The sequence below is a fragment of the Lytechinus variegatus genome, chromosome 5 (genome assembly GCF_018143015.1).
Source record: "Lytechinus variegatus isolate NC3 chromosome 5, Lvar_3.0, whole genome shotgun sequence".
Taxonomy (NCBI): domain Eukaryota; kingdom Metazoa; phylum Echinodermata; class Echinoidea; order Temnopleuroida; family Toxopneustidae; genus Lytechinus; species Lytechinus variegatus.
The window spans coordinates 8,316,831-8,341,225 of NC_054744.1; the positions used below are offsets into that span (position 1 = coordinate 8,316,831).

The 24,395-nt window shown below is 35.0% G+C and overlaps 2 protein-coding genes across 2 annotated transcripts; one reads left to right on the forward strand and one right to left on the reverse strand.

Annotated features, from left to right (window-relative positions):
• The first annotated feature begins 645 nt into the window (after positions 1-645).
• On the forward strand, positions 646-13,875 carry LOC121415197 (coatomer subunit epsilon-like). The gene is made up of 11 exons (XM_041608359.1): positions 646-823; positions 2,765-2,827; positions 3,947-4,047; positions 4,612-4,714; positions 7,494-7,543; positions 8,534-8,587; positions 9,173-9,254; positions 9,864-10,019; positions 11,214-11,282; positions 12,668-12,742; positions 13,652-13,875. Exons 1-11 carry the CDS (start codon positions 722-724, stop codon positions 13,694-13,696), a joined length of 900 nt encoding a protein of 299 aa, XP_041464293.1. The 5' UTR covers positions 646-721; the 3' UTR covers positions 13,697-13,875.
• A 5,228-nt stretch (positions 13,876-19,103) lies between these two features.
• LOC121415199 lies at positions 19,104-23,988 on the reverse strand. The gene is made up of 4 exons (XM_041608360.1): positions 23,696-23,988; positions 23,173-23,256; positions 20,869-21,029; positions 19,104-20,190 (listed from the first exon to the last, which is right to left on the reverse strand). Exons 2-4 carry the CDS (start codon positions 23,212-23,214, stop codon positions 20,004-20,006), a joined length of 390 nt encoding a protein of 129 aa, XP_041464294.1. The 5' UTR covers positions 23,215-23,256; positions 23,696-23,988; the 3' UTR covers positions 19,104-20,003.
• Between the last annotated feature and the right edge of the window lie 407 nt (positions 23,989-24,395).

Below are 24,395 nucleotides of genomic sequence, written 5' to 3' on the forward strand. Positions count from 1 at the left end.
GAAAAGATCGAAGGAAAGAGACCAAAAAGAAGAGAAGGGGAAAGGGAGAGAGGAAAGAATGGAAGGGTAAAAGAATGAGAGAGAAGGGAAAGGAGAGGGGGAAGAGGAAAGGAGAGAAAAATGAAGGGAGAGGGAAAAGGAGATTAAGAGGAGAGGGAGGGAAAAAGAAGAAGTGAAAAAGAAAAGGAAAAAATAGGGAAAATTGAAGGGAAATGAAGAGGGGAAAGAAGAGGAAGTGAAAAGCGAGAGAAGAAAGGGAGGGCGGCATTTTGGACAGACTGCAAGTATTATATGCTCTTTTTTTTGTTTTCTATATGCGATACTTTGTTTGTGAATATCTTTTTTTGTGATTTTTGAAATTGTAAAATCATATTAAGAGGAAGAAATAAAATATCATTTAAATAAAAAAAATTATAGCCCGAGAATGAACTTGCCATACTGCAACCGGCACATGCATTTTAAATGTTCTGAAATTTCAGTCCTGTCATTTTACCAGTGAGAGGCTAAAATGGCAGAGGAAAAATGTTAGAAAAACCATTAAAACACATAATTCAAGAAAAAGTGCGGTCTTAAACCCGAACACACCAGCCAACACCAATCCCAACCAATTTTCGTTTTATTGATACCCCGGTCCCAGGCATTAGCTGATAGATCCTTGACCAAGACTAGTTGCGAAGTGACGTGTCCGTGAAATCGAGCAAACTTTAATTTTATCTCCAAAATGGCACCAAAGAATGATGATGTGGACGAGTTATTTGAAGTAAGGAACTCATTTTACATTGGAAGCTTTCAACAGTGTATCAACGAAGCCCAAAAGTTAAAGGTAATGTCATTAGATGCGATGTGCATCAAATTAATTGGAAAGATAGCAACAATAATTTTATTGTACGGTCCCATGCACTGCCTTTTATGTTGCATCTGCACGCTGCAAGAGGTATGATGGTTTGTTTTACAAACAGTTCCAAAAAATTATTTCTGTTCATCATAAAATGAAATATACTCTAGCAGCTATGATGGCAAGCTATAGATTTTATCACAAATAGCGTCTGTCATGTAACTAAGGGTGTGGCATATGCATTGTGAAGCCAAAGGATCACAGGAATGAAAAGTCAAAGGAAAGGGGGGCAAACGCAAAAAGAGTTTTGGGAAGTCATAATGTTAATATAGGCCTATAATATATGTTTTGTGTAGTGTCACTCAAAATCCAGGCTTTTTCCACTCACATGTAGTGCAAGGTTAGATATACTAACCTGTCCTCGTTTTTTTGAGAAGTTGGTAAACATCGCTTCATAACACTTAACAGAAGTAACGTTTGCCGAAACTCATTTTCGCTGCTCACCTGGGCTCTTCTCGTTGAGTGGCACTAAAACTATTTTAAACGCAAATCAATGCAAAGCATAGGCGGCGGAAGCGGGGGGGGAGGTCCCCCCTAAATTTGTAGTTGATGACCTTTTTTTTTTTTTTTTTTTTTTTTTGCTTGTCAATTTATTTTCCTACGCGTCCCCCCTAAAATTTTTAGGTTGAGAACCTTTTTTTTTTTGCTTGTCAAATTTTTTTTTTGGTTGTCCCCTCCTAAAATTTTTGGCTTCCGCCGCCAATGATGCAAAGCATTACCCAAAATCGGCAAAGTGTCCAGCCTTTTCATTGTATAGACTTATGGTGGACCGTTCGTTAACAAACGAACAATGTGTGTGTGTGTGTGTATTTGAGTTTTGGCAGACGTGTATCAATCATATATGATTATTTACGTCTGGGACCGACCTTTAACGTCACCATCCGAAAGACGTGACCAGGGCTCGAACCTCTGCATCAATTTGTAACTTCCCCACAGCTTGGATTACAGGTGCATGCCAGAACGCCCAAAGGCTTGCACTGCTGGTTTCGTTCAAGGCACATCAATTTTTTTAATTTGTTGTCACTTTAAATGATTTTTTAAAAATATCAGCAATAACAATCTGAAAGCATTTATTGGTGTCCATATTTTATCAGTAATCATAGAAATTGTGCATAAAATGAATTTAGTCAGTAATAAAACTACCGATGAACTGAATTTAGGATAAATGAAATTTATTGGTGCCACCATCAGGCTTCCTTTTACTTCCATGGAAGTAAAACCACTTTTCAGGCCAAGGTAAGCGATTTTGCAATTTTTTTTCAATTGAATTTCAATGCGTAAAATAAAAAAAAATATAGATTTTGTATAGCAAAGTAGTGATCATTATTGACCTAAAATTTCTCCCAAATCTCTAATTAATCAATTAAACCTGAAAAGCTTATGAATTTTTTTCACTTTGTTGTTAAATTTAATTTTATTTTCAAAAGTCTTTGTTCATTATGTGTTCAACATCTCTTTCACTAACTTTGTTTTGTACTTTGCTCTCGACATGGACAGTAGTTAGTGATAGAGAATTATGCCATTCCCAACTTGATGCTGTGCATGAATAAACATTCAGCTAAAAGAACTATTTTGAAAACTCAAGCTGTCTCAACTCAAGTCACGTTGCATTGTGGGCATCTCAAGACTGCATCATGCCTTGCCTGGGCTGGGGCATGGGTGATCCGAACACCTAACTCTTTCAAAGCAGGGCCCAAGATCAGATCAGCTATTTACAATTTTTTTATTTGTCATTGGTTTATTATTCATATTAAAAATTCATTGAACAATTCATGTCATCTTTATTGCTTCAAGGTCCCTAACCTTACATTCATTGACAATTTTTAATCTATTTAACAACTCTTTTTTTTATTCTTCATTTTCAACCAGCCTTCAAATCCAGATTTGGTACTTTCAAGGGATGTTTACATGTACAGAGCGTATGCTGCTGCGGTAAGTTCTTATTTTTTTCCATTGTGAAGAACATATGTATATTGTCGTCACCCATTGGTGATTAGGAATTCAAGTATTGTCTGAAGTGTTGTCCTGTGTAAACATGTAGTACAGTGTAGTGTATACTTTTATTTCAATCTCAAGATATACTGGAAAGCTGGGAATTGTAAATATCAGTTTGTTATCACAAATATATCACAATCATAATGAAAAGAATAGATCATCTATATACATGTACCAGCATCGTCAGGTAACGTATCTGTTTGGATCCACCAGTTGGATCATGTGTATGTTGTCATGGTTTAGAGGTCGGAGAACAAAGGATAAAAGACAATTGATGGTGATTGAAAATGTACCAAAAAGTTATCTTAAATTCAATATTGTTAGATTGCACATGAAATCTTTAATATTAATAGCTAATTATATGGATTTTACCAAAACTCAATTCTGTTTCCATACGAATGCAATTGGTCTAGTCTTAAAATATTTTTGATGAATATGATATATGTATATCAGCAAGTACATGAAATAGTATTCTGAGAATCTGAGTGCATGTAGGCCCTACTTATGAAACTTTGGTTGTGTTTTATAAAGCTGTTTGTAAGAATAAGACCCCATAATCATCTGCTTTATAGAACTGATTCCTCTTTGAAAAAAATTTCTACAGAGGCTGCACTGCAGTAAATCTCTAAATGTAGAGAAAACCCACAACTGTTTGGAATTTTTGAGTAATATTCGCTTTAATTTCATATTATCCTATTAATATGAACATATCTTGAGGCACAGGAAACACTGTTTTTTGCATGATAAATCCAGTGCGTAGCTTTAGGACCCCCTCTACATCGGGCGGCGGAAACAAGAGGTGTTTGGAAAACACGGCGGATTTTGGTATAAAGTGAGTTTTGTGATATATTCTTTGTGGTTAATGTTCTTTAGAATGTTTGCCACAAATTAGTGAAAGATAGTTTGTTCAAAAATTAAAATCGGCATAGTTTTTTACCGTTTGTAAACAAAGTGCATAGCTTTAGGTCCCCCCATCATACCCTGATTTCCTGCTACATTTAACCCGTTGTCAATGTCACCCCCCTCCCATTTGTTGATATTTCTATTCTATTATAGGGTCGATATGGAGTGGTATTGGATGAGTTGTCTAGTGCTTCATCACCGGAGCTGAATGCCGTACGCCTCTTTGCTGATTACCTTGCTAACCCTGATAGGAGGTAATGTGGATACTACCTTAATCCATTGATGACCGAATTCTGTCATTCTCATTTGCTCTGTACAGGGACCATTCAGGTCAACAGCTTACAGAAAATTAAGTTCATGCTCCTATTTTATGAATATTGTTATCAATGACAAATGCATTTTTTCTTGTCAGAAAATTAGCTAGTATCCAATCAGATGCCATGTTTTTAGTAGCTTGTAGCAGTTAATATATAACAGCTTTTATGAAAAATATCTGGTCGAGTTGGGATATTTGTCTGAATATTTTTGGATTAAAAAAAGTATATATGTTGGTGACTACTTGCCCAGTAGTCTTTCTCAAGAGATGGCCAAGGAGCCTATCACTTTCTTCACTAGACGATAGGCTCTTAAACAAAAAAGATGCCACAGACGGATAAAATACCCGAACAGGACTACTGTTTCCTTTGTGGTATTGGGGATAGTCAACCTGTTTTCAAGATTTCCATATCTAAGAGAAGTTCACAATGTGTTGGATTGCTCTGTGACTTCGATTTCATTCTTGTGGCCTTTGACCTCTGTATGACCTTTCACCTATGTAGAGACAAGGTTGTATCTGAATTGGAGAGCAAAATGAGCAGCAGTGTGGATGCTAACAGTGATACATTTCTACTTATGGCTGGATCTATCTACTACCATGAACAGGTCAGTAATCCCATATCTACTGTGATAGATCTTTTGCATTGACTTCATTGCGCTGCCATCTTAGAGGCTGAAGCCATTGTCTTGTATATGGTGGTGATCTGCAGCTGGCACACCTCTGACAACACTGTTTACACGTATTCCTATATCCTCTGAGGGAGGGCGCTATGAGATTATGATGTCACAAGCTCTGTTTTCATTAGGCTTGACATGAACATGTACATTGTAGGCCTAGTAGTAAAGTGCTTTAATTTATTTGTTTTCTCCCGGCAAATCAACATTTTTTGAAAACCCTTTGGCTTTGTCTGTTTTCTGATTTATGAAAATGATGGCTTGGATCCAGAATTACAATAGGCCTACCTGTTATTAAAAGTAAATTGTAATAAAATGTGTACCATCTAATAAATAAAAGTACATTGCACTTTGTTCTTTCTTTGCTGAAAGTGCACTACACTGTAACCAATTAATACACTAAATTTGTAAATGTCATGGGTGTCGGTTTGTGCTGTGAATCTACTGTTCAAGGGGGATGGATAATCTATTGTTTAATACCCCCAACTTGAATAGTATGATGTCACGGATTGACACCAGTGGTAAACGTGCATGTTTAATAAAGAATAAAGAACTTTTAAAGATAAATTCCAGTTCTGGTAACGATCTCAAAATGACTTTTTACAGAATCTAATATAATGACCACCCAAGTGTCTATTTCTGGGCAAGTCCAAGAAAAGGTCACCCTAGAAGGCAAAATTTCATCTTTAATTTAAGAAGTTATCTTTGGTGGGGTAAGAAAGCCCAAATGTTAAATTTTAAAATTTCAATAAGAAAAATCTGATAATATGCATATTTATGCTAATTTGGGGCACCTAATTTGCATAATTGGTAAAATGGGCGTTACGTATGGGACAATTATAAAAACTCATAGAAAATAAAAACAAAACTTGTGAGATTTAGTCATAGGTGGGACATGGACCCCCTAACATCTTATTACTTTTGGGGGAAAAAATGTGATGTCATCTAATTAATTATGCAAATTAGGTCTTGTCCAAGGATGGAATGTCCCATACGTAACATTTTGAGGATGTTTTTTTAAGTTATTTCTCATAATACAATACTTGCATTGCTGCATCTCTGGGAAGTTCTAATTTATAAAGTATGAAAATGTTATACCCCAAAAAGTTTCAAAAATAGAGTTTACTTTTTAATTAAAAGTTAATTAAAAAATTGTTACGTATGGGACAACATGTTACGTATGGGACATTTACACACAATGTCAATGGGGAGATTTGTGTACAAAGTGAATGGAGAAAAAAAAATTCAAGAGTGCTCTAAAAAGTGATTATTTACCTTTTCTTTAGTTTTTAAAGACTGATTTGTTATGAATACTGATTAATGAAAACTATTGAAGTGAAAATATTGTGAAAATGGAAAAATATGAATAAAATAAAAAACAATAGAAATACATAAGAAATTCATGAAACCATGAAAAACAAGGGAAAAATGTTGAAATGGCTAATTTCCTTTTCAGTCATATCAAATATGTCTCAATAGAACATTTTAAAAGATAGAAACTCTTCTGTTATTTCCATATTTTAAATTATTTCAATTTGTTGAATTATGGGGGAAATTGTGTACGTTCTCTATGGGGACAAAATGTCCCATACGTAACTGTCCCATACGTAACATGTCATTAATTTGTTTAATTAGAGTCTGTAATTAGAGGGATTTGGCTTATGACATGAAACTTGCCTGAGATATACTAGAGTATTGTGACTTCTATCACACTAAGTTACAAGTTGTCAAATGAAATACTTTCAGAGAATTCTCAACTTGAAAAAATTGTTTTAAAAATCGTCTTTTTTCTGCGTCCCATACGTAACGGCCCATCTTTTCTCTCTAAAAGGTCAAGGTCGAGGTCATATGCCACCATTTTTTCCATGATTATTCTTCTCCTAGATGTCTACCATCATGAGGGTATTCAATCTAATCAAAGTCAATTAACACTATTTTTCAGGTCATTGAAGCCTCTGAAATGTCCCATACGTAACGCGCGCGAATTCTTGGACTTGCCCTTGTATGAATAAAACATATGTGCCAAAAAATTCTGGAAGAAATTGTGTAATTGCTGAGAAATAAGCAGGCCTGGAAATAAGCAAAATAAGTGCGGATTCAGTCACTTCCGTCAGGTCTTTATTCCAGCAATAATAATACACTGTCCTACCTGTACCTATCTGTGTTGGCGATCTTCAGTGTGATCGTATCTCAGTTAGATTTTATGATTTCACAATGTTCAGTTTATGTAACTGTACCAGATCTAGATCCACGATGATATAGTCATACTTAATCTTGGTTTTACAGACTTTCTCACGAAATTAGTGTTTTACTGCAACTACTATCATTTAGCTTTAAGAGTTGAAGAATGTAACTCTACTGCTGCCATCCATTGACCAAAAGAAGCAACTCATAATTTTTTTTCAAATTTGACTTTTGAATTAATTTGGGAAATTTTCTTTAAAGGATGTAGAGTCATATAGCCTATAGTGTATAGATATTTCAAAATCAAGATACTCTATCACAGTTCTGCATAAAACAATGACACATTTTCCTCATTTACTTAGAAACCCATTAACAGAGCTGCTTCCTTTTGTCGGGCGGCAGTCTGTAGAGTAGGCTAAACTTATATTTCATTCGGCCTTTGTATCTTCTGTAATGGAAGTGATATAATGTGCCGTCACCCTCACCGAGACAGCATCAATGATTATTTGCTTTATTTTATCAACAGAACTATGATTCGGCCCTGAGATGTTTACGGCAGTCTGACTCACTGGAATGGTAAGTACATATGGTCCCAAATGCGCAAATGTGACAGGACAGGATCCACAAAGAAATGTCTGTATTTTATTCAAATGGGCACCAACTTCTATATAAATGTTAGTTTGCTGAAAACACTATCACAAGATAGGAATATTATGGGGTTAAGAATATTAACATCACTTGAGAGCAGTCACATTTAATGTTTTATGATGAATCAATGAATATTTTCATGTTTGATATATATGTACGAAGCTATATATATTTAAGTTTGAGATAAAGTACCTTACTATTGACACCATACAAGAAATCCATTTTGATCTTCTCTAATTGTCATTTTCTATGGTAATAAAAAAACTTCTATTTTGAGAATCGACTTCCCTTCAAATTTCCTGGAACACACTTCCATTAGTCAAAAGTGTGATTTTTAACTTTTCCAAATTTAGTTTTGTCTGCATACCATTTAAAGATAAATTCCAGTTTTGGTAACGATCTCAAAATGACTTTTTACAGAATCGAATATAATGACCACCCAAGTGTCTGTTTGTATGAATAAAAAAATATGTGCCAAAGGATTCTGGAAGAAATTGTGCAATTGCTGAGAAATAAGCAAAATAAGCGCGGATTCTGTCACTTCCGTCGGGTCTTTATTCCAGCGATAATAATACACTGTCCCACGTGTGCCTATCTGTGTTGTCAATCTTCAGTGTGATCGCATTTCAGCTTAGATTTTATGATTTCACAAAGTTCAGTTTATGTAACTGTACCAGATCTAGATTCACGATGATATAGTCATACTTAACCTTGGTTTTACAGACTTTCTCACAAAATAAGTGTTTTACTGCAACTACTTTCATTTACCTTTGAATAATGCTTTTCTTATATACATTGTGTGACAAGGACCTGGCTTCACACATCATACACATGTACATTTTGATTCTTTGTCTATCTGGATTAGAGAATTTTTTTGTTAATCTTCTCTCTCTGTCTTTCTTTCTTCCATTTACACAGCATTGCAATGAGTGTACAATGCTACTTGAGTTTGGATAAAGTTGATCTAGCAAGGTAAGTATAGAGTGTTTTTGGGGGGAGGGGGTGCAGTTTATCATTCAAATAAGTTTGGATTAAAAATAAAAAGTAAAAAAAAATTGTTGATATTCTGGGATTTTTCTATCAGACCAAACATAAAAGAAAATTATGTGTTCTTAATTCAGTACACCCATTTGCATAAGAGATATAGTCATATTTGAGAATAATGTAGTTGGGCTAAGCTAAAGGGGGGGGGGGGGGCAATGCAATGCCAAAAAGGTTGCAAACTAGCTCCCGTAAATTGCTATTTGTTTCAGTACAAAATAGAGTTTTGAATGAACAAGCACTGAAAAACAACCATTCTGAAAACGCATATTTTTTTCATTGAGTGAGACAGTCTATTTGTCAATATTTTGGATAGCGGGTTCTACTTTGTGTAAATTACATATTTCCTTGGAAATATGGATGCTTGTGAGTTATCACTTTTGTATTTCTCTTTGTGGTAAGTGAAACATATATATACTTTATGAAACACCCACCACATCTAGCTCATATTACTTCCAATTTATATATAAATCACTTCCTAATGTGGACACTTATTTTTAATTGTCTATTATTCAGGAAAGAAGTGAAGAAAATGCAGGAAAAGGACGATGACGCCACCCTTACACAGCTAGCACAAGCATGGTTTAATTTAGCAGTGGTGAGTTTCTCCAAGAAGTAAATAGTTTATAGATTGTAAACCTGAATTCCATATTTAGCATTGTGCCACGCACCTTCAGTCAAGTCGACAATGGAATCTAGTCAGGGAAAAATTATTTTTGTCTCGCCCACCAGAGGTGAAGGGGAGACCTAATGATCCAAATGTTGTCCGTCCGTCACAAACCTTATGACACAACTGTATGTTTACATGCTAGACTCTTTTGACACATAACTCTGAACCGTAAGTCACTTTTCAACCAAACTTGGATGGTAGGTGGACTTGGGGGACCTGCATGTTATGTTGCAGTCGGAGGTCACAAGGTAAAGTCAAAGGTCATTTTCAGGTCAACATTAAAGTTTATGTGCAAGACTCTTGTGACAAGTGTGATTCCATCCCAGTCATTTCACAATGAAGTTTCGATACAATTCTGTTGCGTGCCCTCGCAAATCACGATATTTCTGGTTATTTTCATTTTTATTTCTGCAGACCTCGGTGCGGTATATCCATTGGCTCTTCTCGCACATTGTTCATCATTTGGCCCTGAATGCACGCGCTTACGTGCATTATTTGTATAATCATTGTCCATTATTTTTCTCCACCTGTATACAGGGAGGCGAGAAGCTGCAGGATGCCTTCTACATCTTCCAGGAGCTAGCGGACAAGAACTCCTCCACCTCGCTCCTCCTCAACGGTCAAGCCTCGGCTTACATGCAGCAGAACAAGATGGAGGATGCCGAGGACATCCTCCAGGAAGCCATCAACAAGGTATGGTTTCACTGGCCGCTGCGATCGATCCAATCGATTGCAACTACGGAAAACCAGGGACACCATAACCCATGTGTGTCCTCTGAACGTGATAAACACTTGTGCATGTGTCATTGTTTTTTTTTTTTGCAATAAATCGTTTGGTTGGTGCAAAAATGCCTGTAAACGTTTTCGCACTCCCCATCGGTGCAGAAATGCCCTTACACATGCCCTTATGCATGCTGCTAAGGGCGTTCTTGCATTGACACAACAAAATGGCTCTTTCTTTTGTCTGCAACGTTGCCAGGCGTAAGCTGCTTGAATTCAGAATGATGATAATGCCGGCATTAATGATTTGATTGATTTTAACTCTTTGTAAGACCAGTGCTGGCCGCACAGAAACTTTAGCACTAAACAATGTGTTAACAGAGGGCTAATGCACTATTCAGACGCCCCTGTTCCAACCAGTAAGGTCTCAGTGATGCCTAATACTACAATATTGCATTGCATTCATCTTGGATTAACGTTTAACAATCACAATCTGTAAAGAGGTGGCTTGGCCTACTGTTAGCACTCTGTAAGCGATAATTACGTTACTGTGCGGCTGATACGGGTGAATTGCAATTTGAATGAATGAATTTATTATCCAATGCAATGATAATACCAATTTTACAAGTTTACAGACAATAATTTATGAATACATAGAAAAGCAAGGATAATAGGAACCAGAAAATAGCATGAATGCTAGTCAAGTCTGGCCCCTTCTAGTCTAGATAGATAGAAACATGTTTTTAAGAATGAAAATCGTGAGTCTACTAATACACGCTAGCAATGACTACATAACAATTTAACAAAATTAGTTAACAGTATTTACATATGAAAGATATCTAGATGATAAAAAATATAGATGGTATCAAAATTCATTTTTCCAACAGATGTTCAACAATAGCTTTACGAAAACTTGATCTTGATGGTTTCTTTCTAATTTCGGTTGGCCTCATGTTCGTTTGTCTCTGGTATGATTAGATGGGATTGAGTTGAACTTAATGGAATTGAATTAGAATTGAAACAAATCAAGTTCAATTCAATTAAATTGGACTGAATTCTACCACAATATTGAAATGTAAGTTAAAATGAATGGTATTGAAATAAATTTAAATGACTTTAACTCATTTGTAATGAAATCTTTAAAACAATTATGTTTTAAACACACAGGATAGCAACTGTCCGGAGACACTTATCAACATGATTGTACTCTCACAACATATGGGAAAAGCACCAGAGGTAAGCTTTCAAGAATCAATGTGCTACTTAGCCGATAGGAGTAGGTAATGCTAAACACTTAACAAAGAGCAATAGTTCTCATAATCTCATTTCGATGCGGGAGTTATCATAGTTTGGCATAATGTCTTTTACCATAGAATATTTCAAATATGGCCTCTTTGATTGAAAATGACTCACAGACACAATAGTAACAGGATTTTAATATAGGAAGGAATTGATGTCTAAAGTATATGCTGGACCTTCATTTAAAGGGGAATCCAGTCTTGGCCATAAAATGTTGTGTTTGAAAGGAGAAAAATGAATTAAACAGAATGGTGAAAGTTTGAAAGAAATCAGACAAGCATTAAAAAAGTTATAGCTGTTTTAAAATCTAGATCACTAATACCATGTAGATATCAAATTGGCAACTGGGTAAGTAAATTATGACAAGGGGCAAGGACAACTTTACCATAGGCCATGTACTTTATTATCAGGGATTTGTGGTTTTCTCCTAGGTACCCATTCCCCTGGGGCAGTAATCTAAATATAACCCAGATAGTATATTGTTTAATGTCCTCATGAAAGAAAAATACAATTTGAAATAAAACTTTTGGGGAAAATGACATTTAAGCCATAATATGTATTGAAGTACATGGAATAGTAGTCCTTGCCTTACATCACTATGACATCACATAAGCGGCCAATTTGAAGTCTCCATAGGCATAGTGATTACCAATATTTACAACTTTTAAAAATTCATAACTTTCTTGTTATTTGTCCAATATTGTTCAAACTTTCACCTATCAACTTGTCTGATTTTTCTTTTTCTTATAAAAACAAGTTTTTATTTGGGTTGGATTCCCCTTCATTTAATATCCTATCCAAGGGGTAGGTTTTGTAATGTGATTGTATGGAACTAGGTAAAGACAAGTCCACCCAAACAACAATTTGTTTAAGCAAAAGAAAAACTAGAAACAAGTTCATCAAATTTGGATGAAAAAAATGAGACAATGTCAACATTTACAAATTTTGATTAATTTTCAAAACAGTTTTATGCACAACAACACATAACAGGCAGAATGCAAAATGGGGGAACTAATTATGTCGCACACAATTTCTTTGCTATTGCATTATATTGATAAAGAAATATTATTTGTTTCCTATGTAATATTACACATGGTTATTGATTTGATTGCTCAATGTGTAACCACCATTGATATGTTACTTTCATGCAATTAAGAGCTTTATTATAAAATATTTGACATTTCATATGATAGAAGATACAAAAGAAGTAGTATGTGATGTCATCGATTTTTTTCCTACTCGTTCATCTCGTTTACTGACTAAGTCGACATGCTCCTTGCAGTTACAGTCGACTGAAATATATGTTTATCCTCCTTATCAAGGTGACCAACCGCTACCTGACACAACTGAAAGATTCACATGCCAGACATCCATTTGTAAAGGACTATTTAGAAAAGGTAAATCACCTGTTTTGCCTCATTTTTTTCAATATTTGTAAATTGGGTGGGAAATAGTTTTCTCTCCATGTAGCTAACCCTTTGCTAGGTGAAAATTATCCCAGGGGCAATAACACAAAGGCAAGCAATGATCGTAGAACATTTTTCTATGATTGATTGCATTGACTACAATGTACAATCAATTGTGAAAATCAAGTGTATGATCAGTTGCTAACCTTTGCGTTACGGGACCCTGGGAGCTTTCTCTGGTCTATACAGTGTGTATCAAAAAAAAAGTTTACACTTAGAAAAAATCCTGAAAAATTATATATTTGTAGTATCCTGAAGATTTTTTCCACAGTTTAAGATTGCTACAAATCCATTTAAGCAAATTACAATATAACTGTCGAAAAAAAAAACTGAAAAGCAAGGCAAATGTATGAGAAATTTTTCGCAGGGTAAGTTTGATATCGCCCTTTCCCCTTGACAAAGCATGAAAATGAGCATTTCTGCACAGATTTCTGCGAGCTTTACAAAAATGAAAGTGCTCACTCAAGTGTAACATTCAAGCAAAACTTTTACTTTCATTGGATAGATCAGACCCAAACCCAGGATTATATATAAAAATAATTACCCTCATGTTGTATATTTTTAATTCCCAGGGCGTTTTCGAAGTGTTTTTTTTTCATAAGAAAGTTGATTTAGGAAGAGTTCCCTATATTGTCTGTAGTTTGTATGGCAGTGTGGAACAGGCTTTGATTTCAATGGACATGATATGAATGGATAGCACACATACTCAACAGGCAGAAAATGATTTTTTTTTTTTGGGGGGGTGGCTATTTTCACCGGTCCCATGACATTAGCTATGGCGGCATATGGTCAAAATATTCCAAACATTTCAGTAAGTTTTACTTTTCTTTTGTTTTCCAGGAAGCAGAGTTTGATCGCTTAGCAACCCAGTACGTCTCCAGCTAGAGGTCACAGTCTGTTTGTATGATGTCATTCCATGTGAAATAAAGAACTTTATTCTCTGTAAATAGATTCATATTATGACCCTTTCTATCTGGTATGACTTCAAGGATGAACCACATAGGTTTATGCTCTTGGTATCATGTGGAAGGTTTAAGGTTCAAATCTGACTCGCTGCCTTTTTTTTTTGGTCGTTTGGGCCAGGGCCTTGTATAAGTACATGTAACTATGACATGGTAACTTCAGTGGCTGTTGTTACCATGGTAGTTACTATACATAATTGGTGCAGTAGTTCATTTCATGCATCAAGGCCTTGTTATGTTCATATTAAGACTGATGTCCCTTGCCTCCAAATATCTGTACAGATAGCACCCAAGGCATCAATAATGTACTCATTGCTCTTCACAAATCATGTCATTTCTGGTGTTTTAACTGGCTATACCTTGGGTTAAATGAATCGTAGCATGTTATTTAGAGTAAAAGAGAGACACTGACCATTGTACAAGACGTATTTATGAGAAATTTATGATTTATCATAATTTTTCGGAAACTTTCCTTGATTTTATTTATGAAATTAATCTGTACACTACGTTTTCCTGTAAAGCCTGATGAATAAAAATCTGTGTATTTCTAATTTCCCTTGTTTAAGTTAGCTCAAGGAATGGAAAAGAAATAAGTTGGGGTCATCAAATCTCGAATTATACAAAGGTTTATCTTGAGGGTATGTTAGTTTTTCTATTGAAGTTTTGTTACATTGTCAAGAGCTGAGACGTACATGGATAAAGACTAGATCCAAGTATATCTTACAATGTGCATTGCATTTTACAATATTTGTTTATCTGATGTAATCAGAATCATGTCCGTTAGTATTATCTTCATATTGCAATTTTTATGGACGAGAAAAACATGAATTCTACGAAATACATTTGAAGACGAAAGGGATTTCTTATTTTTGAAAACCTTTTTAAACCCTGCTATTCATCTCATACAATTTTCTTGCAAACGTCTGTCTGAAAACATCCATGGCAGCTCAATGTAACAGTTTCATCTCTTTCAACACACCAAAAAATAAGTTCCTAGATCTATTCAGTCTTTTTAAAGAACCAAGATTCCAGCTCAAACACTTAATGTCAAGAAAACATTCTTTTAAATTCTGTTATGCTTTTCCGCTCAACAATGCAGACATGTTTAAAATATGTAAATTTATAATAATGTATTCTGACATTACTCGCAGAATAAACAGTAGCAGTTATTCATAAGACTATTTCCTTTGACTCGTAAGTTTGATTTGGTCAGTGTGAAAACAATCTTCTGTTAGTCATAATTTACCAGATTTTGGTAAAATTTTGACCGGATGGTTCGACAACAGCTTAAAGTGCTTGTGACATAAGAATGTCTTCCAGAGCCTGTTCCTTTTGCTTCGCACTCTATTATATATTGAAACAGAAAATAGAGACGGAGAGAGAGAAAGATGAAGAGTGAAGCTGAGATGAAGCTATCAGTTGCCCCCAGACCCCCCCCCCCCCCCCCCCGTGCTGCCACTAGTCAAAGGGCATACTTCAAGAATCCAGCATATCACCCACACACTATCACTATGAAATATTCAACATACACTTCTCACAGAAAAACATACTGCAGGGAATCATTTTTTGTAACAAAAAAATATTATATATATATTTCAGGAAAGTAAATGCAATGATACACAATCAAATGGGTTTTCAAATATTGTATGCGCTTTCAGCAAAAGTGTACAGAAAACCTACATCATACAGCGTAACTCCAGGGGGCCATTTCATAAAGCTGTTCGTTAGTGACTTTAAGAAGGACTGGTGATCCTTTCTTGTGGTAAATTATATTCACCATTAAACTTTCATTGGTGATTACTTAGCAGGTAAGAAAGGTTCACCAGTCATTTTTTAAAGTTGCTCTTAACTTACGAACAGCTTTATGAAACACCCACCAGAATCTCTTAGAAAATGCCCAATTATCACACGTTATTCAAATTGATTTAATTTTCATCCCATACCATGATCAGGTGACGTTGAATGTCATTAACACCCTTCTTGTTCTCTTTGTTAAGGCATGGTCACACCGCCCAAGCGTTGTTGGAGCGGTCGTGGAGCGGAGAGAAAAAAATCACCGCTCGCTCCCGTTCACCATTTTCAATTTCGATTGTTTTTATTTTGTTTATTTTTGTTTTTGATTTTTTCCCCGATTTTTTTCTACCGCTCCACGACCGCTCCAACAACGCTCGGGCGGTGTGACCAGGCCTTCACTTTATTTCATGTCTAAGGTACACCCCCCCCTGATAATGATATTCTGAATCATATATGATTTTCTTTCATGCCGGATGGGTGTTTCATAAAGCTGTTAGTAATTTACAACTGACTTTATGCACATATGGCTGCTGATCCTTTCTTGTGTTAGATTTGCAGGTTGGATCAGTAGGTTAAGCGTCTGCCTGTCCAACCGAAGGTCGTGGGTTCCGAGTCCACCCCGGGCGGATGACTGAAGCCAGCATTGTGTTGTAAACATGTCCCTTCCCTGTTCAATAGATGCAGGTTATGTTACAGTGAAAAACGCTGTCCCTCAGATAGGACGTTAAATGGAGGCCCGGCCCAGTGTAGAGGAGAGACGCCACCTTTGCACATTAAGATCCAATTGCACCATTCATATAAGAGTAGGGGAAAACCCCGGTGGAGTGGCCAACGTGCATCCCCCCCAATCAGTTATATCTGGAGGGGAGACCTGCGTGTCACAGTGATTCGGTTTGCTTTTCACCTCCCAGGCTCAGGTGACATCAAACATATAATAATAAGATGATATATCCCTATGTAATTGATTTAGGACCCAAGAACATACTCCAGTCAATTGTAAAGTCGTGTGTAACTGTACCAACAGCTTCATGAAATAGCATCCAGTATGTGATTTCTAAAAAAGATACATTTACATGGACGTAAAAAGAGTATGCAAACAATTTTTTTTCTGGGGGAAAAATAATTAAAAATCTTGACCTACTTGTGTGCCTAACTAAGCATGCAGCATAATAATAAACAATAATATACTCAAGGTTACCGTAAAAACAACATGCATTTGTATATAACTATAGAATAGAAATGATAAATTTCAGCTTGCTTTATAAAGGTAATGCAAATTAATATAAGATGGAAATTCAACAATGATAATGATAATCACAATAATAATGATGATCATGATAATATTATCAATGATAATCATAAAGAGGAGAACAAAAAAAGGGAGATGGAGAAAAAGAGAATGATGAGATTGATTATTTGTTATAATCTTTACTCTTATAAATACTACATTTTCTCATGATTTTGAATCGTCATAATCAATATGAACCTCATCATTGAGTTCAAGTGATAATCCACAGATAATAAAGGGAAATTCCTTTAATCTCTCCCTAATTCAGAGGCAACGTTTAGAACGTGAGTTTCACAAATTAATTATAAAATTTCTTTGAAAGAACTAGTCTCGTGATCAAGGCAATAAAACATGAATATAAAATAAAAAGTATGGTTTTCATAAAACCTCATATAAGAGCTGTAATATATGTTTGCAAAAGAGGAAGACTTTTGCCACCATCAGTTTACAACATATAGCACCAATATGCATTATAGTGATCAATGTAATTAAAAGCTTAAGTTAGTGAGTAATCATGAAACCTGCGGGAAAGGTTTGTATTTCAATGATAATTAAACCTTGGTTTAATGCCTTAGCACAAACATGAGTTTTTACAAGTACTTGACTGGTACATGTGTTTAGAAGTGGTTCAACGACAGTTGCTCCGGCGACAATTACTTCGATGGAAAATCTGCACGTTAAGCCAAATGTAAAACCTAACTTCCATAACTTAATAAATCCTAATTTTCATCTTCACATTATTCTGAACCAAAAACTCAATTTTAATCCTAATTCTGACCCTACCCCCCCCCCCCCCGAGAAATTAAGACTGGAGCAAATGTTGCAGGAGCAAATGTCGTGTCACCTTTTGAAGTAGCCCTCTTTCAATTTACTTACAGGGTATAGTCTTGTCTACAAGTTTCACAAATTATGCACTGCTTTTAATATGCAAGTTTGACTACAACGGGTAGTGACAGAAGACAAAAACCTACATGTATGATGTAATGAAAAACACATTCAAATTTTTGGTGAAATACAAAATTTACCACATTACTTTGCATCATGATTATCTTAATTTTCCTCTCCTAGATCAATTTTTTTTCAAATATCTCTATATAGCATTTACTTCTGAAAAATGGAAGTATGTGTTATTAATTCTGGTCGATTTCAGGTTGCTATTTTCTTGTATGTGGTAAAGAAAGAATAAACCAATACTGGCTATATAGTATAGCAAACTTCCTAATACACAAAGAATATAGGTCTACTATATAAATGCAGAATACAAATGAATACAGAAGACATGTAGGAAGGCGTTCCACCAAAAAGTAATTCAAATGAAAGAACCGTGATGTGAATTGCATAGAAACTACAAGTACCCATCCCTTGAAATAAATACATAAAAAAAAAAACTTTGTCATTTCGATAAACAAACCAAGAAAACGGGGCCTGTGTTAACACCATTCAAGTTTGGATATTGAGTATAGACCATCATGCCATTCCCATACAAAAAAGATACTCAATGACAATATGATTTGCTTTTACACCAATCTTTCTATTAAAAAGGGGTAGCAAACAGAGGTATGGAACTCACACTTTTTGCCATTTTTACATTAGGAACCAAAAGGATTTTATAGTAGTGACTGGTTCTGAATAAATTATGAAACCTTCAAACCAAAATTAACTTTGCATCAATTGTATCAAAAGTAAGATGATACTTTACTGCATCATAAGAAAGAAAGGTAGGAAAATAGTATACATCAATTTTATCAAAATAGCTGTTTTTACTAAAGATCTCCTGTTTGTGTCGTTATCTTGGGTTTTAAGCTGCATACGATTCAGATATGAATATCACTAATGTGTGTGTGTGTATTTGAGTTTTGTCAGACGTGTATCAATCAGATATAATTATTTACGTCTGGGACCGACCTTTAACGTCACGATCCGAAAGACGTGTTCAATGTCAAGACATTGACATTAGTCTTACTTCAAGACTCCATGTAATAAGCTAATGTCTTTTAGTCTGTACGATGTCTTGCAATCTTGCTTTCTATCCTTCATAGCCATCAGAAATTTACAAAAACTTACTTTTTTTAAAAAAAAGTTCTGTAGGGTTTATTTTTACAGAATGCCCATGGATAGTAAATGAATACATACAAGATAAAAAATTGTGTGATGATGTTCAACATACTAACATAGTGTGTTTATAAACCACTATACTACCAAGCATTTACAATATAAATGAATGAGAGAATACAAAGGAAACAAGTATTTGGCTCACAATTCAAAAATAAGAAATATACAAGAGATATCAAAATCATTATTTAAAAAAACATGTAAAATAATAATAACTTTTAACAAACATGGGCATACTGGCACTTCAAGAGCACATCTTAGGGCATTTGTGCTGGGCTTATTTTTTTCAAGCATGACGGAAGAAAAAAAACCATTTGCTCAAAGTTTATAAAGATTCTGTCAAAAGTAAGATGATTTTCATAAACCCCCTTATATTTTCAAAGAAGTTTTTTTTCTTTTTATTGGGAATGTTATTCATACCCAGTAGACCTACCATGAACTAGACTATGGTAGAAAACAAAAAATGTATTGCAAAGATAATAAGGTGTTTGGCACAATTGAAATCAATAATTAATCTCTTCACATGTTATTTCTGTCCAATAACAAAATCAAATTAACGGGCACCAATTTGCTGACAAATGAATGGGGTTACAAATAGTTTAACATTTATCTTTTAAAGATGTCAGTTACAATGGCGTGCAAAAAAACTGTACAAACTTCAAGTCAAGATGACAAGGGTAGCATTATTTTTACTGAAAACCCCCAAAACTTACAAAATTACTTGTAATAAAATTATGCTATGATTACTAGCACATTTGAATTGCATTTCAATTATTACAATATTACAATGGCATGATAATAATTGATTTTACATGTACATGATCAAAAAAGACAATAATTTTGTGAATTTCAATGATGGGGCAAACCCTGTAAAACAAAGAGATACAATTGATAATAACAATCAATTGTAACTTTTCATTCATATATTTCTATACACTTATAAGTAATATTTAGATTGGTTGTATCATTTTTATGTAACCGGGCTCTGGCTACATACCTGAAAACATATGCGGAAGGACGACGACAAGGGGAAAAATTAAAATGCTATAACTAATACTGCAATGACCATCAAACACGCAGCATCATAGCCGATATTGACGAGGTACGCCGGTAGGCCTACTCCGTGGAAAGGGGCGTGGGTAGCTTCAAGCAAGGCAACGATGATTGACAAATTGATACTGGCATAGAACGCTTCCTCTACTGTGACGACTCCCATTCCAGCTCTGTAAAGAAATAAAATGCAAAAATTTCTCAATAAATCCACAAAGAGGACAGTATTCTAATTATATGAACATGATAAGATTTGTATAATAATTATTTCCTTAAAAGGAGCTTCATTAGTATTACCCGAAGTGTTTGTTCCTAGTTTGTGGCACTGACATCTTTCACCATGGCAACTCCACATTTTCTTCCTTTATTTTCATATTGGCGGGGTCCTCTAAAAAAAATATCCTCATCTCCAATATCATGTCATTTTACTTATGACTCTAAAAAAGATATATCCTCATCTCAAAATGACTTGTCATTTTACTTATTAGTGCTCATCACCAGTCATAAATGAATTTACTCATTAGGCAATTGATTGATTTGGATCCATTTTGTCATCTTACAATTTTTCTTTCTCAAGAAACTTTTTTTTTAATAAATACGACCTCCTAATTGTCAATCTACATTCAGCTACTGTACATTCCATAACAAGATTCATCTGATCAGTAGAAGCTTTCGCCTACTCGTTTCTGCAGCCTTCTTCAGACTAGCACTGACTCGACGTAGATGGGGTAGTATCGGCAGCGCGGAAGTCTGAAGAAGCCTACAGAAACGAATAGGTGAAAGCTTACAAGGTAACACCAAATTGATTATGAAAAGATGACAATTTGTTTGAATACAATCATCTACATTACCTTAAAAATCCATTTAGAAAGTAAGCCGTGATTGCTTTAGAGAACGTAGCAACCAGGTAGGGTAGATTCCCGGTCTTTTGTAGCTCTTCTTTCCTTCTTCCGCACGAATTCAACCACATCCTTCCAATGGGGTTCGGTCCATACCATATGAAGCCGATCACCTGAAAAATGGAGGAAAGTATTCAGTTTAAATCGAGGGCAATACAATTGAGGGGCAGGGGAACAACTAGTCTGCCACACAGACTCATATCTGACACTTTAATCAATAACAGGTCTAGAGTGACAGAACGGCAATACACCAGACGAAGCCCTGTACTGTTTCCAGAAGAAGTGAAGATTAGATGCCAAAGGCTCTACAGACTACAGTGCATACTGAAACTAGTCTCACTACTTCAGACCCTATGCATTATGTGAAGACTTAGGGTCTGTGCCTGCAGACTAGAGGACAACTAGCCTATAATCTAGGCTGAGTTTGCAGCTTTTGTCTTTGCCTTTAAAATGAGCCTGATGCTCTAACACGAAACGTCAGCAATACATCTGATGCAGAAGACTACAGACCATGGCTGTGAAGCAGCTTGGCGGCTCATAATTCTATATACATGTTCTCTGGTGTTGCGTTACTTTTTTTTTGTATTGACGAGGATTCGATGCAGATTTTTCATAAGGAAAAACTGCCATTACACTGCCATTAGACATTTGTCGCAGCCAAGGTTCTTACATGTAGTCTTCTGCATCAGATGTATTGCTGACTTTTCGCGTAACTGCATTAGACTCTTATAGCAATGGCAAAGACAAACACTGCGGTTACAGCCTAGATTATAGGTTGGCTGCAAGGAAATAACCCCCCCCCCCAAGTTTGTTTGTGATATATCAGAAAGTGATAAAAGAGAGAACAGGAAAAAGGAAACAAAGGATAAAAGAACAATTCTGAAAAGAATCCTGATGAATATCATGGGCTGATGTACCAAATATGATTTCTTTAATCAATCCGTTGTTTTTGGTCTTTGTCTGACAATAATTGGTGAAAGATAAAATTGCAGAAAATTTGCTTTGCCTACACTCCTTGTGTGTATTGAGCTCTATTCCTATTTTTGAATACTAAAGATTACTATGGTGATTGATTACCATACAATTTGTAATCATTTGAGTGTCAGATGTGATGATTAATTGATACGCATTCTACAGATCCAGTTAAGCAAATGACGATATAACTGTCGAGAAATATTTCCGCTTGAGTGAGCACCACTTACTTTTGAAAAGTTGGTGAAAAATGATTTGCGCAGATCTTTGAAATAGTTATGCGAATAAAAGTAGACCTTAATCATGAAGAACACGTGGAATTTAGCTATTAAAATTGATTTAAAGATATCTTTTACCTTTTTAAACTTGTTTCCTTGCCTAAAACACTTCGAAGAGTGCATTGCGCCCCACCCCACTCCCCCACACACCGAGTCCATCGTGACGATATTTGCTTTACACTGAGCTGTGATTTACATGAAATGGCTTAGGCTTGATTTTCATATTGTTAATCATTGCCAAGCTTGGGAAAAGTGTGGAGAAACAAGTATTAAATGAAAAATGAAATGTAAAGCCACTTTAAATGATAAAAACCTAGTGAAAAGTGCTGGAGATGGCTGATATAAACTTTTGTTGAGATTCAGGTATGTCCTCAGATCCAGCTGTCACAAAAAGGTAGAGGTTGTGCTTACTAAGTGTTAAAATTTCAAATTTGGGCGGCAAAATTGTTACAAAATGCTTGAATGTATCTGTTTTATTTCAATTGGCTAAAAGTGCTAGGGAAATTTATGAGAAATGCTTCGCAGGGTAAGTTTGATTTCGCCCTTTCCCCTTGACACAGCGTGAAAACAAGCATTTCTGCGCAAACAGATTTCTGCGAGCTTTACAAAAATGGACAGTGCTCACTCAAGTGTAACCTTCTGTCAAAACTTTTACTTTCATTTGATAGATGAGACCCAAACCCATAATTATATGTGAAAAAATTACCCACATGTTGCATATTTCTAAATTCCCAGGGCGTTTTCAAAGTGTAAACTTTTTTTTGATACGCACTGTATAGAACGTTGGCATCACATTAGGCTAACCATAGTTGAACATGATTTTTATATACTGCAGTTCAGAATACAGGCCAACATCGTTTTCAAATGATCTTCCGCGAGACTGGGAATTTCATTTTTTGCTCCAAGCCTTGAAGAGTCAATAATGAAATTAATATTGAAGAGAATTTCAAAAGATCATTTGAACAAGATTTTATTTAAAAAAGACAAAATTATTAAATACAAATACCTGACATGCAATGGTAGATATTATGACTCCAAGAATGCCCATTCTGATTTACTGGTACTTTCTGGTATATTATATCACAAAGACCTGGTGAAAAGTGGGAAATATACAAAAGAATAACGTCTGTAATAGAAAAAGAATTATGTACAATTGATATTCTGCTCTACATACAATTATGTAAATAAAAAGTAGTTTTTTTTAACAAGTCAGAGCTTCCGAGTTAACACACATCAACAACAATTTTAAATACCCAAAACAGCAGTGATCTTTAATACAGATTGTCAGTCAAATAAGACATGAAAAAGAAATGAGAATGATAAGAGGATAAACACACATCTATGTAGACCATGTTTTTGGTTCACAGAATCACTTTGAAAGCTTACAAATACTATAATTCTTTAAATATTGTTCCTATTTATGTAGGCTACACACTACCTGCAAATTTAGCAGTCTAAAGTAAAAGGTCAGAACACAAACATATCAAAATCATAGTTAATAGTAGAATTATACACAGTAATGCACTTACATTTATGAAGGCTAGTAGTACTACTTTAGAATTAACGAGACTTCACTTGAAATGCTTGCAACTTTTGTGTGCAAGCACTATTTAAGAAAGAACTACCGTGGAATTCAGAAATATTCTTCTGATATTTATAAAGTGATCTGTAAATATGGACTAGCGTCACTAACTCTTTTATAAATGGTCCTTATGCAAATATTTGTCAACGTTATTTAGCTGACCTAGATAGGATACACCTGCTATTTAACAAAATGAAACTTCTTTCAAGAAGATTTCAGACAAAAGAAAAGCATCATTTCAGGAAAGAAAAGAGAGAGAGAGAAAAAAATTATATAAAGGTCATTTTTTTTAATACCGGTATACACTTCAGTGAAAATAAACAATCAGAGATTGATTATCATTATAATCACGGAATACTTCCTGCAGAGTAGAAAAGGACAGACTTTTGAATATGATGAATTATTACTATCAAGATTATTATTGTAACCCAATTTCTCTGAATGATATCATAGTTCTCTCTATTCATATCAAAGCATGTATATGTACCTCACCTGTACATTTCATTGTTATTTAGAATGGACAGTCTAGCAATGTAATTTAACATAAACCTCCTTTTTTTATTACAGAGTGTATTGTACAGAGGTGCATGTATTGTTTTTAATTAAGTTTTTGCCTGACTTTTCAAATAAATGTAATTCTTCTTGCA